At 36.2% G+C, this 16,213-nt stretch overlaps 1 protein-coding gene across 1 annotated transcript; it reads left to right on the plus strand.

Annotated features, from left to right (window-relative positions):
• The first annotated feature begins 3,899 nt into the window (after nucleotides 1–3,899).
• Nucleotides 3,900–8,379, plus strand: LOC106475623 (D-beta-hydroxybutyrate dehydrogenase, mitochondrial-like). Its single transcript, XM_013936300.2, has 3 exons — nucleotides 3,900–4,495; nucleotides 6,528–6,680; nucleotides 7,422–8,379. Exons 1-3 carry the CDS (start codon nucleotides 4,147–4,149, stop codon nucleotides 7,919–7,921), a joined length of 1,002 nt encoding a protein of 333 aa, XP_013791754.1. The 5' UTR covers nucleotides 3,900–4,146; the 3' UTR covers nucleotides 7,922–8,379.
• Nucleotides 8,380–16,213: the final 7,834 nt, after the last annotated feature.

Genomic DNA, 16,213 nt, shown 5'->3' on the forward strand with positions numbered 1-16,213 from the left:
ATCTATGCTTGTTATAAAATGGTGCACACTGTGAGTGAGTGCAAGTCTGTCACCAACAAGCAACTGCAGAAATCTCAGCATAAAGCAGCTGGAGCTACCTACAAAGATGATGCTAGCAAGAAACAAGAAAAGAGTGACTTTTACTATGAATGCTACTCATCAGATCTACTACAAGAAGGAAGAGCTACCACCATGATAAAACAGTGCATGATAGATGATTAGCTCAAATTAAGAAATGGGTCAACAGCTCCAGTAGTGACCAGAGCATGCAACAAACATCAAGAAGTGCCAACAAACCACAACATGCCAGTTGATGAAGACTATGTTGGGGACAAGAAAGTGAAAGTCCTACTAGACATTGGGTGCAACAGTCTTGCATTTGATGACCAGATGATGGGCAAGGTATAATATGTGTGCTGACTGATGGTGCTGTGAAAGTTTCTCATAGCAAGAATAAAGGTGGGTACTCCATACTATGTGGGAGACCTTGAGGCCATATTTATAAAGGCACCCATCTATGACTTGGTGATCAGTAATATACGAGGCAGTAGCTGTTTGGAGGAACCAGACAGAAATGAAACCAATGAGGCATTTGCAATTAGTACAAGAGCTCAAGAAAAGAAAATCAGGCAATATATCAAACCACTGCAAGTCTCGAAAGTTGAAATTCCGAATGTATATCTACTGTAACTGAAGGAAGCACAAAAGAAAGACCCTTCACTGCAGAAACTTTGGGACAGTGTCCAGGAGAAAGTCGAACACAATATAAAGAAGAAAGGGACTTAAAGAATAGAGGACTGGAAGGGAGAGCTGTACTGGATTTATCAAGACAATTCTAAACAGATCCTGGTACCAACAGAATACTGGACTCAAGTGATAAAGTTTATTTACAAGGCAATTGTGGGAGAAAAGAAGATGGCAGACAAGGGCAACTAGTACATGCTGCTAGTCGTCAACTGTGTCAATCGACTGGGGGAGACCTGTCAACTTTCTCGAGAAAGTTTGTATGCAGCTGAGGGCAGACAGAAGCACTTCTATGGTAAGAAAAACAAGGTTTGATGTTTCAAGATCGGGCAAAAGATCTTAGTTTGGCTACCCACAGACAAAACTAACTCACTCTGCAATGGAAAGGACTGTTTGAAGTACAGGAAGTGGTCGAGAGAATGGACTATAAGGTGAAAGTTGATTGGAAATCAAGATGTACCACACAATTTGTTAAAGAGGTAATCTGAGAGGGAACAAGACCTAATGGGTGCAGCTGTTGAAGCACAGATGGACATTGCAGGTGTGGCTGTCATAGATCAGAACCTTAAGATGGTGACTTTCTCATAGAAAATGAAGACCTATTTGTCTTAAGACTGTTGTGTGGAGATGAGGCTTACAAAGACGCCAACATCAGTGAAGAACTGACTGACAAGCAGAAGAAGGAGCTACATGATGCACCAGCTTCAATGTCCAAGCAGCAAATTAGATCCTTCCTGTAGATAGCAGGATACAATAGGAAGTTCATCCCAAACTACGCTGAAGTCGTTGCACCACTGACTGACCTGACCAAGAAAGGCCAACCCAACAAAGGGAACAACCACAGCAGAAGGCATTCCAGAAGTTGAAGAACATGCTATAAAGTTTGACAATTCTTAGAAAGCCAGACTTTGGCTGGCCCTCACCCTGTTGCCATTCTTGGGTTCTTCATCTTTCTGTTGTGTGAACTTGGCAATCTCACTTTGGGCTCCTATTCTTTCTATTTCCAGTCTCTCTTTTCTCCCATTTTCTTCTTTCTCAGTTTATATTCTTATCCTCTCATCTCTGCTGACGCTCTTCTCTCTCTAGGTTTTTTTTTGTTGTTGTTTGAGCTCAAATTGCTCGTCCCTCTCTATCCACTTATCAAAGTTAGTCGACATGGTGGTATAGTGTGGTTATAATCTCTACAATATTTTTGCCACCACTACAACTGTGTGTATACAGGCCTATTTCTGTTGTCGTTCACGTCTCCTTCTACCACAGCTTAAAATATTATATGCCATGTTTCCACAAATGATTGAAATATCAATAAACAAAATAAGGATTACCATACACGCCCACAAAATATTGTTGTTTCAACAAAAATAAGAAAGTAAAGGTGCTTTGAAGAAGTTTTATGATTTACAAATGATTGAACATTTGTTTACCTACCGTGATTATAGGCCCGGCATGGCTAGGTGGCTAGGGAGCTGGACTTGCAATTTGAGGGTCGAGGTCTCGAATCTCCGTCCTACCAAACATGGGCGTTATAATATGACAGTCAATCCCACTATTCGTTGGTAAAAGAGTAGCCCAAGAGTTGGCGGTGGGTGACGATGACTAGCTGCCTCCCTGTAGTCTTTCACTGCTAAATTAGGGACGGCTAGCACAGATAACCCTCGTGTAGCCTTGCACAAAATTCCAACCAAACGGTGATTATATGTTTATTTTTATTATTTACTTATAGCATTCATAATTTCATTTTTTAGTTAGATCAATTTCCTATGCCAAGTAGTTCCTTCTACCACACTCCTAAACAATAATCACAGAACTGATCCTTTTTATTCACTTAATTAATGTTATCTTGTTGGGTACTTTTACGATAGTAAGTAAACACTGGAATTTGTGATGCTGAATATTTAATGTACAATAAAAACAAATAGTGCTTATTAAAATTCTTATAATAATGCTTTGATGTTTATTATACAAAACTCTAAGGAAAAGTTGTTTAGTTACATAAATCTTCAAGAAAAGATTCTTTAGTTCTATCTCGTAGTTATATGTTGTACTACAATAGAGAAGAATAAAGAAACTTCCGATTATTTGAACGATTAGATAAATAAGTAAAACAGCCACATATCAATAGATAATTTTTCAATCTGTTTAAAGGTTTAGGAAAATAAACTGAATGATTTCGAAGAAGTTCGGAGTGATATGGCAAATGTTTGCTTCTCTTATGAGCTTTATCATTAAATGACTCAGTTGTTTTTGGTGTTAAAATATGTTCTGTGTGTTCGATTTAAGACTAAATCCGTCATATTGTCGTTTTTTATATATTCGTATTATTTGAGATTACTCAATTATCTTCTCGTTTTGAAAAAAAATGGCTTTGTAAATTGTCATTTTTTAAACATTATTGTTTAAAATGTATAAGAAAACTGTGAAATTAGAGATCAAAATTAAATATTTAGAAAGATCAATTCACAGGACACTAACCTCATATAAATAATAAATGCAGTTTCTTCGCAGTTTTGTCTGTCATTTAGGTGAACTGGTGAAGCTTATTGCCAGTACATTATATACCGTTTAACTCTGAGCAGCGAGGTTTTGCACTATCCACACGTTTTCTTTCTGAAATTAAAAACTATTGTAAACAGAAATACCAAATTACATTCACTTTCCTTGAAAGTTTTATACAGTTTTTAGAACAATATATCTATGCGAATTCTCTAGGACGAGCAAATTAGTAAGCATGTATTTTAGATAATAAAAACCAGGAAAGAAACGTACAGATACTCGTGTCGTGTTTTTTACTAGTTAAAGTTACTGGTTCTTACTCAAGACAAAAAATCTTCAATGTTTGGGATCGTATACCACGGCATAAATGTATTATCGATTTCTATGTTATTTTACATGTTAATCGGCAAACTCATATATTTTGCTCACGAGAAATTTGTTATATTCTCGTTTTATTTTCGTGCTGCAGTTGTTCTCTCACGAATGTAGCCGACTTGTAGCAACGTTGCTGTTGTAGACAATACATGCGTTTTGGTACACCGTTGTACAGTGGCTGTGGTCTTGATGTAAAACTAGTACCGCAGTTTACACTGCCTCTCCTGTAGAGAAGTGGGGCATTATGGGTCACATACTCAAGGTCAGGGTGACAGCATGAGACAGGTTTTAACAACAAATGGGCATAGCTACGATCTCGCGTAGACTGCTTCAGTGTAAACAGTCCATTCTTCGTCAAAATGTCTTACATTGTGTAAGTTCATAAAAAAAAACAAGCAAACATTTATCATCAGTGTACAAAATAAGTAACAGATTGAAAAGTAATTCGCATAATTTCCTGCGTGTAATATAATTATATAAACTTCGTTAAGCTGTTTAAGTTCGGAGTCGGTAGGTTAATTTTTCTTTGCCGCCATGATATCTACACTGCTGAATTTACCTGTCTGGAATTATATAATTGCTCTTGTGATTGGGCTGATGCTACTCTGGAAATTTCTCACTTCCAGAAAGACAGTCTTACCCTCCGCGGGTAAAGCTGTATTAATTAGTGGATGTGACAGTGGAATAGGTAACCATCTTGCTCGTCGCCTCCACGCTGAAGGCTTTGTGGTGTTTGCTGGTTGCCTACTTCCTGAAGGGGAAGGAGCAAAAGCCCTAAAAAGACTTTCATCACCTCAACTGTTAGTACTACCTCTGGATATAACTAGTGATTTCAGTGTTAGTGAAGCCATCCAGTTTGTTCGAGACAATTCCCCAGAAGCCGGTATGTTTGATACTAAGTAACGAAATTTCAGTTACTATTCACTTCTGTTGGATATAACTATGGATAAAAATAATTTATAACTTTCTATTGATATATTATAAATGATTAGTTAATCCGAATTGATTTCCACCACTAATTAGTTTATGTTTCTCTTCAAGTTGGATTTCGAGTTAGTTATCATCATATAATACAAAATTAATTTGAATAAAAATTAGTAAAAAACGTTCACCTCAATAAAGTTTTACATGAGGGCCAATTGTGGGGGTAGGAGGGCTAATGCTCTCCTCAAGTAAATTAGAGAAACCTAACAAAGAAGCACCAGCTTCACACTTTTATTGTATGTGCTGAAAGTTGCAGTACAATCCAATACACCTGAACCTCCATAAGAACTTGCTATCCACTCTCAAATTAAATGGCGTTGCTGCAATTATATCTAACATTATTCTTAGCTCTGAGTCTCGAAATGTGCCCGAGTGGTTCTGTGGTTAACGGGAGAGCTTATAACGCTAAGAATCGGTGTTCAGTACCTGCGGTGAGTACAGAGCAGAAGGTACGAAATCGCGAAGTTTGAAATATAAGGCACTTACTCAATCTTGGTAGTTGGGGCGTTCGATTTGCAATTTGTGGGTCGCGGGATCGAAACCTGTCATCGAATATGCTCGCCCCTTTCAGCCTTGATAATGTGATGGTCAATCCCATTGTTCGTTGGTAAAAGAGTAGCCCAAGTGTTGACGGTAGGTGATTTTGACTAGCTTTCTTCCCTCTAATCTATCACTGCTAAATTAGGGACTGCTAGCGCAGATAGCCCTCAAGTGGCTTTGCGTAAAATTCAACCAAAAAACAAAGTACACTATCATAAACATTTTATGTGCAAAATTATCATTCATCTAGTTCCATAACATTTTCCTTTGCAATTAAATTTTTAAGGCAAATTTAAACCGCTTTTTCAAGTAAGAGAAAAACTAAACACTAGTTAATATTATTTTTTAATTTGACGTACTTTAAATTCAACTAAAGAGGTGAAACACGTTTGAGCCAGCTAACATATTGTCAAAACTAGGGCAATCTCTGGAAGGAAAAGAAAAAAAATTAATAGCCTAGTGTTAAAATAAACCGAGGGGAACTGGCAGGTTTGTTTGAAATTAAGCACAAAACTACACAATGGGTTATCTGTACACTGCCCACCACGGGTATCTAAACCCGGTTTCTAGCGTTGTAAGTCAGCAGACATACCGCTATGCCAATGGGGGGGGGGGGGGCAGGGAACTGCTAGTACAATTGCAAGAAGGACGTAAACTAATAATTCACCAATCGAGTTAAGAATGGTTTTAACTCAATCCTTCTGCTTTTTAAAAACAAAATTCATACCATATATTATAAATTACGTATTCTGAAACATCAGAAAGAACAATTGATACTATTTAATATTGAGAGCAGCTTTACAGTAGAAATTCGTTTTTTGTTTTTAGGAAATAAAATTACGACGTTTCAGCCTTTTGGAGCGTGTGATCTTTAGGCAATGTATGGGTGACAATACTACTTTGAATTTCTAACTGTTCTAAATCATACATTGTCTGAGATGGTACGTCCCTATGTGCTGGTTTCTCGGTGGTTCAGCAGTAAATTTATGGACTTACAAAACTAAACTTCGCGATTCCATTCCCCGCGGTGTACAGAACCCAGACAGCCCACTGCAGTTTTGCGTTAAAAACAAATAAACAAACCTAGGTGCTCAAACGTCACAGTTTTGATTGCATAAAAATCAACATTTCCACTATAACTGTTCACTGTTTCATCGTAAGTTAATATTAAGTTCAATCACCTAGTGAAGTCCTCATCTCTTTATAGATGATTGATGTTATTTCAGTATGTGTACTTATATTAGCTTGGTAATCAATACATTTGCCCTATTTCTGTTATTAATGAATTAATTTCGAATTTAATTCTTTGCTTGTTTCAGTTGATTTTTATAAAAATCGTATGTTAAAGTGAAGCACCAATTTTTTTCAAAAATATTTTTGTAATATTCCAGGCTTATGGGCTCTTATCAATAACGCAGGAGTTTGCGTCTATGGAGAATTTGAATGGCAAACTTGGAACCAATGTACAACGCAAGTGGAGATTAACTTAATGGGCACCATTCGACTCACTAAACTTTGTCTTCCATTAATCCGACGTAGTAGCGGTGAGTCACTCGATACATGTACGTAAACATTTTAGATTCAGCTTCTAAATAACACATAAAATTATGCCATGGTTTAAAAGTCTGAATATTTTTCGTATATATATCTAAATATTCACTACTATCTGGATATTACTCAATACTTACGGGTAAGAACAAATTGGTTAACGTGGGGTAAGTAAGTTACCTACTTTCCCCGTACTAAAATGATGTCACATTCTCATTGTTTACCCATCGAAAAATATTTTCCTAAGATTCAGTGGCCTAGTGATCAGGACGCTCAACTCGCAATCCGTGGATCGCGGGTTTGAATCCCCGTCACTGAACATGTTCACCCTTTTATCGGTGTGGGTGTTATAATGGGATGGGCAATCCCACTATTCGTTGGTAAAACAGTATCCCAAGAGCTGGCGGTGGGTGGCGTTGACTAGCTGCCTTCTCTCTAGTCTATCACTGCTAAATTAGGGACGGCTAGACCTCGAGTATCTGTGCGAAATTCAAACCAAATCTAACTTACCTAAGATTCAGAAAGTTAATGTCACGTCGAAGAGTATTCAAATTTTGGTAACGTTTGGTGTTTCAGCTTTTGTATCTTTCTATTTTTTAAGGACTTTTACGTCTAAGTAAAATATTCTAAACAATAAAGAACTAGTGATAACTCGTTGTAGTTGTTTGCATTTCAGCAATCTAGTAATTATTTTACTGGTTGTGACACATATGTTTCTCATGTACTTATTAAAACAGGAAGAATTGTGAACATAACCAGTATCAATGGCTCTTGTGCTTTCCCCGGATTGTCTACGTACAGTGCTACTAAGTTTGGACTGGAAGGGTTTTCGGACTCCCTAAGGCTGGAGATGACCAAATTCAATGTCCGTGTTGTAGTCATCCAACCAGGAGACTTAGCCAGACTCACCAATATCATGCAGGATCATAGAATACACGCGGACAGAATGTGGTCACAAATGAACACAGAACAGAAGAACCTATATGGCAACTACTTTTACAAGTATCACCAGTTCATCTGTGAAAACTACGGAATGACATCCCCTCCTAACTTTGAATCCTCATCTTTATTCACCGATGTGCTTGAAGCCTTGAGCATTTTGAAACCGCAACCTCGTTATGTTAGCGCGCCTTGGCAGTTCCGCTATTTCTACAGAATTCTTCAAATCCTCCCAACACGCTGGAGTGACAAACTTGTGGAGTTTCTGTTTGCAAGAGTTTTTAAGTTCAAGCTATAGTTTTAACCATGCTCATTATTTTAACTAGGTTATACAACACCTTTCATGTACTATTGGGATGTGAAACCTTTCTCAAAAACTATATATATATATTATAAATTAGAACATACAGTGACTGAAAAATTTGAAAGTTAGTGGTTAACTAATGCCTGGATAATTTCTTGCCACAACTTATTAACAAAGTATCTTATTATTGTAGTTTGTACTATTTTATATTATCTCCAACTCTAAATCAATAAATAATATAAGATTCGTCCAATTTCTATGTAAAGACTTGAAAAATGATTATTGAATACGAACGTTATTTAGGACCGAAGTCTGACTTTACCAGTGTTACGTATCTGCTTGTTTGTTAATTTCCGGTAGAAATTCTTTCCGAGAAACTTCAGCGATACAAGTCCTTTCTTGATCAAACCAGTTTATTCTTCCTCGATACAAACTATTAGTACACAGTAATTCCACAGTCAGTACATTTCTCGTCACGTTAACTTAACAACTTTTATAAAATACACTATAAATCACAGCGATTCACAATCTCGATAATTTTGCTCTCTACGAGTGCAAAACACACGCTAGCTCGAAACAGAATCGTAAATTACCCAAACCTCACCGTGACTACTGTTCGCTTCACCATTCCCTAGCTTTTCACTGCCAGGCTTATATACTAACAAAGAGGCTTCTCCAAAATTCTCGGAGTTCTCCGATAATTCGAGAAATTCAGTCACGCATGCGCTAGCCGAGTCACGTGACTTCCACTGTCGTAACACCAGGTACGTTGCCCAACTTTATTCTAATACCCTCTTAAATGTCCGAAACTCAAAATACAAAAAGTATTTAAGTTAATCTTTGAGTTTGTATAATACATATCTTAGTCTCCAAACTGCTTCAGCTTAAATTCTTATTTGCTCAATTTGTCGGAAGAAAAGGTTAAGTTAAGAAGCTGAATTTAGTGAATTGGATGAAAAACTCAACAGAACAGCTAGCAGTTTCAATATCTGTTGTATAAAAAATAAATAACAATACAATATACACTTCAAAATATTTTGATTGAAGCTTAATAAATAAAACATATAACAATAAAGTATTTTTGTAATCAAAGTATCAAGAAAAGAAGGATGATAAACTCAGATAACAGATAATTTTAATGTTGACTTTTAAACTGTAACTACTTTCTATTTCTTCATTAATAAAACTGATTTACTTACAGCTCTTAACAATAGTAGAAGTAACTATATTTATACAGAGTTTTAGTGTGTTATAATAAAACGATTCTGCACCCTCACCATGTCGTTACTGTCCATGTAACCACGTCCAGTTATACTGTATCTGACGGTTGTGCATGGGACAATGGCCCTGATGCGTACTTTTCCATTACAAAAGAACCTGTCGTAAGGCTTCAATGTCCAAAACACACGAATATTTCCTAAAAGCTTTACATAATCCAGTTACATTATGAATACAATGGTTTCCTAGCGCCTGTTTCAACATTCCAATCACACAAAAATTCATAGGCACTGTATCTGGCGACTTGACAGGAATGTCGTCTTTTGAAAGCATGAATAACCATTTCGTTCTCCAGTTCCTTGCGTTATGCAATAGTTGAATGGATTATGTTACGGAAGCAATTATTGTCTACGTGACTTGTGTCACTTTCCAGGTGACTATGATTCGTACTGTTGCCTGTAACACATAGATGGATTTTGTTGCCGACTTTTGTGTTCATGTATTCTAACCATTTACAAGACTCTGCACTTTGCTTTCCACAACTGTAGTATGACTTGTTGCATATCTCTTTCTGAATTGACCTGGTTCCCCAAGTTGACCCGTATTCCTTTGTTTTCCAATGTTATTATCTGTAAGGAATATCCCTGTTTTGCAAGTTCTAAACCTCGATCTAAACACATCCTTATGATCTTAGTGTGTGAACATTTTGAGTTGGACAGTAATAAATTTTCTGTAGCATCACACTACCTACTCAACACCAAACAGTTTCAAAATGTAATTCTGATACATAGCATTTCACTGCGACTGTATATCGACTGTGGTTGTCATGTGACTTTCCGGTTGCATATTCACAACAGTTTTAATATAACGTACTTAATCCTCTGTGTGTATGTATACATTGAAATAAACAATCAGATTTAGTCATTCCTTGGGCATATGTTAAACCAGTTCCAAATCTTTTCTGTTACTTATGTTCTTCATTATAAAGTCTACAAAAGTGCTTAAAAACAATAAAGTATATTCTGATATACTGCCTGAATCTGTTGTTCCATGAGTCTAATATTACATTTTGTCAAATTAAAAAATACTCTGAAAAACTATAATTGCAATTTATCAACTGATAAAATATGTCAGAAGTATCACGAAATATACTAAAATATCCCGTAGCCAGGAGATGTTCGACCGAATCCTCACCAGCTAAGAAAGATCAGCCAACTTCGTTGCTTACTCAGGCTAAAGAATCTGAATTAAGTCTCACCATTAATCTAAGGTTTCTAATTTCATGGTTACTAATATTAAAGACTTTGCTTAATTAATACTGAGAATACCATAGAATTCATATTTTACTGAAATAATTGAAACACCAAACTTGTTACCTAAAATAGATCATTCGGACTAGTTTCGTGTTTGTTTGCTGATACGATTCATAAGGGCTTATGTTGACCCTGTGATAGGCGACTAGATTTCGAATCCATGCAATGCCACAAACTACGTCTCGCATCTAAAGCTGTGAGCGTATTATAACGTCGGTTCTCAACTGGTTGGGAGCGCCTCCATGTGAGGCGGGGGGTGGTGGTGGTACGAACGTTTTAATGATGCTATAATAAGTTACAAAAATAATAATTTTAAAAATTATGTTACAAATTAGCATTTTATTACTATTGTTGTTGTTTTATTTAATATTTTAACCGCGCTTTTAAGTAAAGAGCCAATCAGGAGTAAGTTGCATTTTTCAGTATCAGTGAAAGTTTCTGCCGCTGAAATCGCGTATTAGTGACCGAAGATGTTTGTATAACGCTATCGCTATATTTGGGGGGGGGGGGGATGGGTGTGAGTACCAAAACAATTTTACGGTAAAACTGGTCAGTAGTTCAAATTTAGGGATGGTGGCAGATAGCCTAAGTAGCTTTGCCATGATTATAAAATATAAATACAAATATGTCAATAATGTGCAATGTACCAACATAAAACCACATTAGTGACTTATTCTTGCTTTCTAACACAAGTAAAAAAATTCAGTATATTTCGAGAAAAATACTTATTAGAAAATAATATCTACTGAAAACAAAACAAAAAAAACTGAAATCCAATAAAAATCAAATAGATAGCGCGAAAGTTCATGGAACTTTGATTATTGCTATGGAAGTGTTGCTATAGTTCATACAAAGAATAGCTGTTTAATCTTTATATTTTATGAGTTATATCAAGCCAGTATAAACATGAGCAACTAACAAACTTTTTATTTTTATACTTAAAAACTTTAAATTACTTGTTTTTTTAATCTCGTTTGTTCAACCATAAATATACATTTTTGTAACTATGGCCAAAAAATTACAAAACCTGAAGCGTACAGGAAATAGCAAGATGCAGCGAAATATATGTATGATATTTGAAGATTACAGAATAATCACTACACTGGGTTGAGGTACCAAAATCTCCGAAATCCAAGGATTCTGTGTTTGAATCTGACTGCATAGATCTAAGAAAGAGAGAGACACATAAATAGTTGTACAATGGATAAAATTATTTATCATCGTTAGACTACGTATCTAAAAAAACGCAATAGAAAATAAATTAACAAAATAAACATGTTGATTTCAGGTAAAGCATGACAAGCTAAAAACAACTGTATGTAAAATCTTAAAATAACTAAATTAAAACAGTATAGCACGATTAGAATTGAGAAGAAAAGAAATCACAAAAAACATACACGTTACCATCATAGTCAGTCTTGTCACTTCAAAGATCAAGATGAAACTCATAAAAATATGTAGCTTGAACAACAATATCACTTCAGATAGATGATTAATTATATCCTGATCAAAATCTATCACAAGTAAATAGTGATTCTAATTTAACAAACAGGGAGAGAATAGGTCAGGCTAGTGGCGTAATGAGGGTGTCTGGCACTCGTGGGAAAAACGTAATTTGGCGCCCCCCCAAAAAAATAACCTAACTCCATCCGTCCTGTACACTTTTCAATTCTAACCTTACATGACAACCCTACCTACCATGGTACTGTATCTCACCATATTGTCATGATTAGCTGATCTTTGAAAGAAAATTGCTGGTTGAATATGTAATAGCAGCACAGGTACGGCCTTATCAGGCAGTAAAAACTTAAAGTGGTAACTAGCCACATCAATATCTAAACCTGAGAATTAACAAATAACCATATTAGGCGATTCACAGTACGTAACTTCTGAATGCCTGCTGGCCATGTCCCCAGATTGAGCACAGTTCTCTGATAAAACCTATGTATAATATTAAAATGTCTTGAAAAGTTTTTTGGTGTACAAAACTTGAAGATAGTTTTTATATACGGAAACATGTGTTAGCTGAATTATCGCACAGATATTGAAATATAACGTTGGTAAATAGAAACACACAAAGATGCGATACCTACCACACAGAAAAGTATGGTTATTTATGAATTCTCGTGCCACTGCGAATGTCGGTACGTATGTCGCACTTCACAAATATTGCAGGATAGAATTAAACAACATGTATTCACATCTATAAGAACTAAGAGTGTAAAAGGAAAGAATTTACCTCGTCGCTCCTGTAAAACAAAAGTCCTACCACCAAAATGTGAATCAGCGATTGGCCAGTATTTACTAGTGAACCCGACTTGTGCTGACAACTACACGGATAGCAGGTTTGAAATTACTGCAAACGGTCGGTCGACCTTTCATCTCTATATTTTGGAAGCCACCCTTATTAAAATACATAAACCTGGCCTTTGCCGCCAAAAAGAATTCCTATACAATCTACACATCCTTCAGTAGGTCTGTGACATTTCCTGATTGGCTAAAGGACATGTCAATCAGTGATTGCCTTACCGGTCTACGTTGATCTAACTCATTCTATAAGCTGTACTATTTCCTATAGATCATTTTCCTAACGGACGGTCATTACCAGTGAAAGTGGGTTTTCTCGGGGTACTCCCGTTTACCCCACATTAAATTCTCGGCATAGGATTTTTAGATCCCTACCGCCCTGATGGACCATCAGTCCGACATCGGCCGTTTAGTTTAGTCTACTTTGCTCTTCACTTTTTATTTTTACCGTTACTCTCACGTTTACCTTTTTAGATTTACATACCTTGTCTGCATTAATTTCCTGTTTTCTCAAGTTAAGCCCATATTCCTAGACCACGCGCGGGGTGAAGGTGGATTGTCTAATCTTCGAGCACTCTAGATTAGTAATTATTAGTAAAAGGCTTTCTCGGGATCAGCTAGCCTGGTTCTTTCTGTAAACCCATCAGGCCCTCGCCTCCATGAGAATTGGTTGACATTCAGGAGGATCCAAGTGCCGGAAAGGTCTTCTTGGCTTTGGGGTAAAGTGGTCCTATTAAAGGTGAGAGCACAACTGAGGCTGCCTCTAGGTGGTAATGACATATCCTTCTATGAGGCATGTCTCTAGGCCCCAGGTTTTAGGTTTCACCTCTTCTTTAAACGGAATCAGTAATGATGTTGAAACCAGGTACTGGGAGGTCTAAAGGCTTGGTTTCTTGACAGCCATGGTAGGAATCATTTTTGCTGATCCCTCTTACACAGAAACATTTGTCACTTCAACAGTGATAGAAATTTCCACTATAAAAAAGGCTGCAGTGCCAACCAAACAATAGATGTGGCAAGCTCTATCATGTCCAGTGCTTTTGAAAGCAACATGTATTTTTTCATAAATTTAGCCACAGTGAAATTCAGGCCAGTCCTAGGCATTCTGAAGAAGCTTGGGGACTTTGTAAACTCATGAAGAGTTAGAGGGGCCCATCTTACAATAAAAAGATGAGACTTCAATGCACTGGTATAGAAACAAGGCAAAAGAATCACCAGTTAGTTGAGAAAGAGAGACTAGTCATGGCTAAAACATGACCTTAGATACCAAAAGTCCAGATAAAAATGCAAGTTGAATGAATTCTAATTGGTTAAAATTTCCTTCAAGTGCATAAGTTAAAGGGAGCCATAATACATGGTTACACTCATGAAATTTAACTCCAAGTATTGGTTAAATGACATTTTTATGGGCTTCATGTGTGCTTATGCACTTTATCACCCATAGAACATGTATCCTGAGAACCTGTGATTTAGTTGTGAACTTTTCAATCTTCAGGCTTTTGTAGATTTCCAATTTACCAACTGTTTGTGACTATGCTGCCTTCTGTTGTTCCTTCCAGGCAACAAGAATACACACCATACACTCTGACCCTGTCTCATTCTTCTTTCTATGATCTAGTTGTCATTGTAAACAATGCTTGGTTCCAATTGGAAGGAAAGAAGGTCAAGACTGTAACAGGTTCATACACACTCAAGCTGACTCAGCTCAGGCAATGCTAACCACTACATTCGACCATTAGCTTTTGCCTGTGCTTTCATTGTCTTTCTTTAGGTGCTTCCTTTTATTTATAAGTAGTGTAATATATTTTTGTGTGAATTCTAAAGTTTCATCTCGTGAGTGACACTTTCTACCTTCTCCTAGTACATCCTGCATTTCCTTGCTTGAACATTGTATTTTGTAATAAACAATTTCAAGAAAATATTCACATCCTTTATCAATATGAAAATGCCAAAATAAAGTAAAAATTAACCACTTTTTCTCTCACACACACACTTGTTTGAGCAAGTGGCCAGAGAGCACATTATACATACATAACAATATAAGGATAAAAATGTATACTAAATATATATAATAAACTCATTAGGACACTATGCACACTCATGCATGTGGAAACTGATGGCAATCTTAAATTAAAATACAAAAATGCATACTGAAAAGAATAAAAATACAAAAGATACCAAAAACCATTAAGATTTTATTCCCTACACACACACACACAACTGTAACATAATTGAATGATTAACATTGATAACTTATATTTCACAAAAGCTGATTACTCTTCTACGAATTATACTTGATTATGTAGAAAAAAACAACTAATTTTATACAATAGAATGAAAATTACTCAGAAGTGAACTGTAAAATAACCATAGAATAACCTGATGTGATCTGAAATAAACAAGCTAACTAAAGTCCAAAAAATAATAAAACCTATACATAATTGTTGAGTTTCGATGTCATATCTAGGTGAAATGTAGTTGTTCGTTTTTTATTCTCTTCTTTACATCTCGTTCTAGATAATTACCTTACCTTTTCAAAAAATATATAAAGCTTGATTTATAATTTTTTGCAGCTAAGTTAAAGTCTTCAAAACCATGATACACTAGTTCAATGTCATTCATTAGTGTTTCCCAGTATTCATACTAATAATTCCCTCTCCTCTCCCCTACATATACTATATTTATAACACCAGATCCTATCACAACAGAATACAACACTGAATACATCATTGATATACTGTACTAATGTATCAACCAAGGATAAACCTAGTCCCACTTCTAGAAATAGTTGATGATGATGAGTATGTATTTATGACCTGTCATATTTCAACCCCTGTCAAGATATATCCTGCAGTATTCTTCATGAGAAATACCATATATAACTACTGTTACAACAGCGGAAGTCACGAGACGCTGGGAGCATGCGCGCTGGAGTTTCTAGAAGGATCATGAATTGGCCCGCCAGCTCAAGTGTGATCTAGATCCCCTCTTTTTTAGTATATATACGCCTGGCAAAGAAAGCCAGCAGCAGATAGATAATTGAGTCAAGCGAACAGTAGGCACCGTAAGTAAAGTGTGTGAATTACTGTGATTTACAGCTTATGTTATAAAGGTTTTTAGGTTTAAAGTGACTGTGGAACTTCTGTGTATTACAAAAAGTTGTATCGAGAAAGAATAAACTGGTTTAATCAAGAAAGGACTTGTATCACTGAAGTTCCTTGGAAAGAATTTCTACCGGAAATTATCAAACAAGCAGATACGTAACACTATGTTATTAGAACTACCAAACTGTATTTTCTTCTCTCTCATCAATGATGTATCTCTGTTTCCATCACAACTAAATATAGCCCCCCAGTGGCACAAGTTAGGTCACGTACTTTAAATGTGTCCAAAGTGCAGATTATGCTGAGAACTCGATACCCTTTAGTATTTAGGAATAACATAGACT

Source organism: Limulus polyphemus, unplaced genomic scaffold (assembly GCF_000517525.1).
Source record: "Limulus polyphemus unplaced genomic scaffold, Limulus_polyphemus-2.1.2 Scaffold8883, whole genome shotgun sequence".
Taxonomy (NCBI): domain Eukaryota; kingdom Metazoa; phylum Arthropoda; class Merostomata; order Xiphosura; family Limulidae; genus Limulus; species Limulus polyphemus.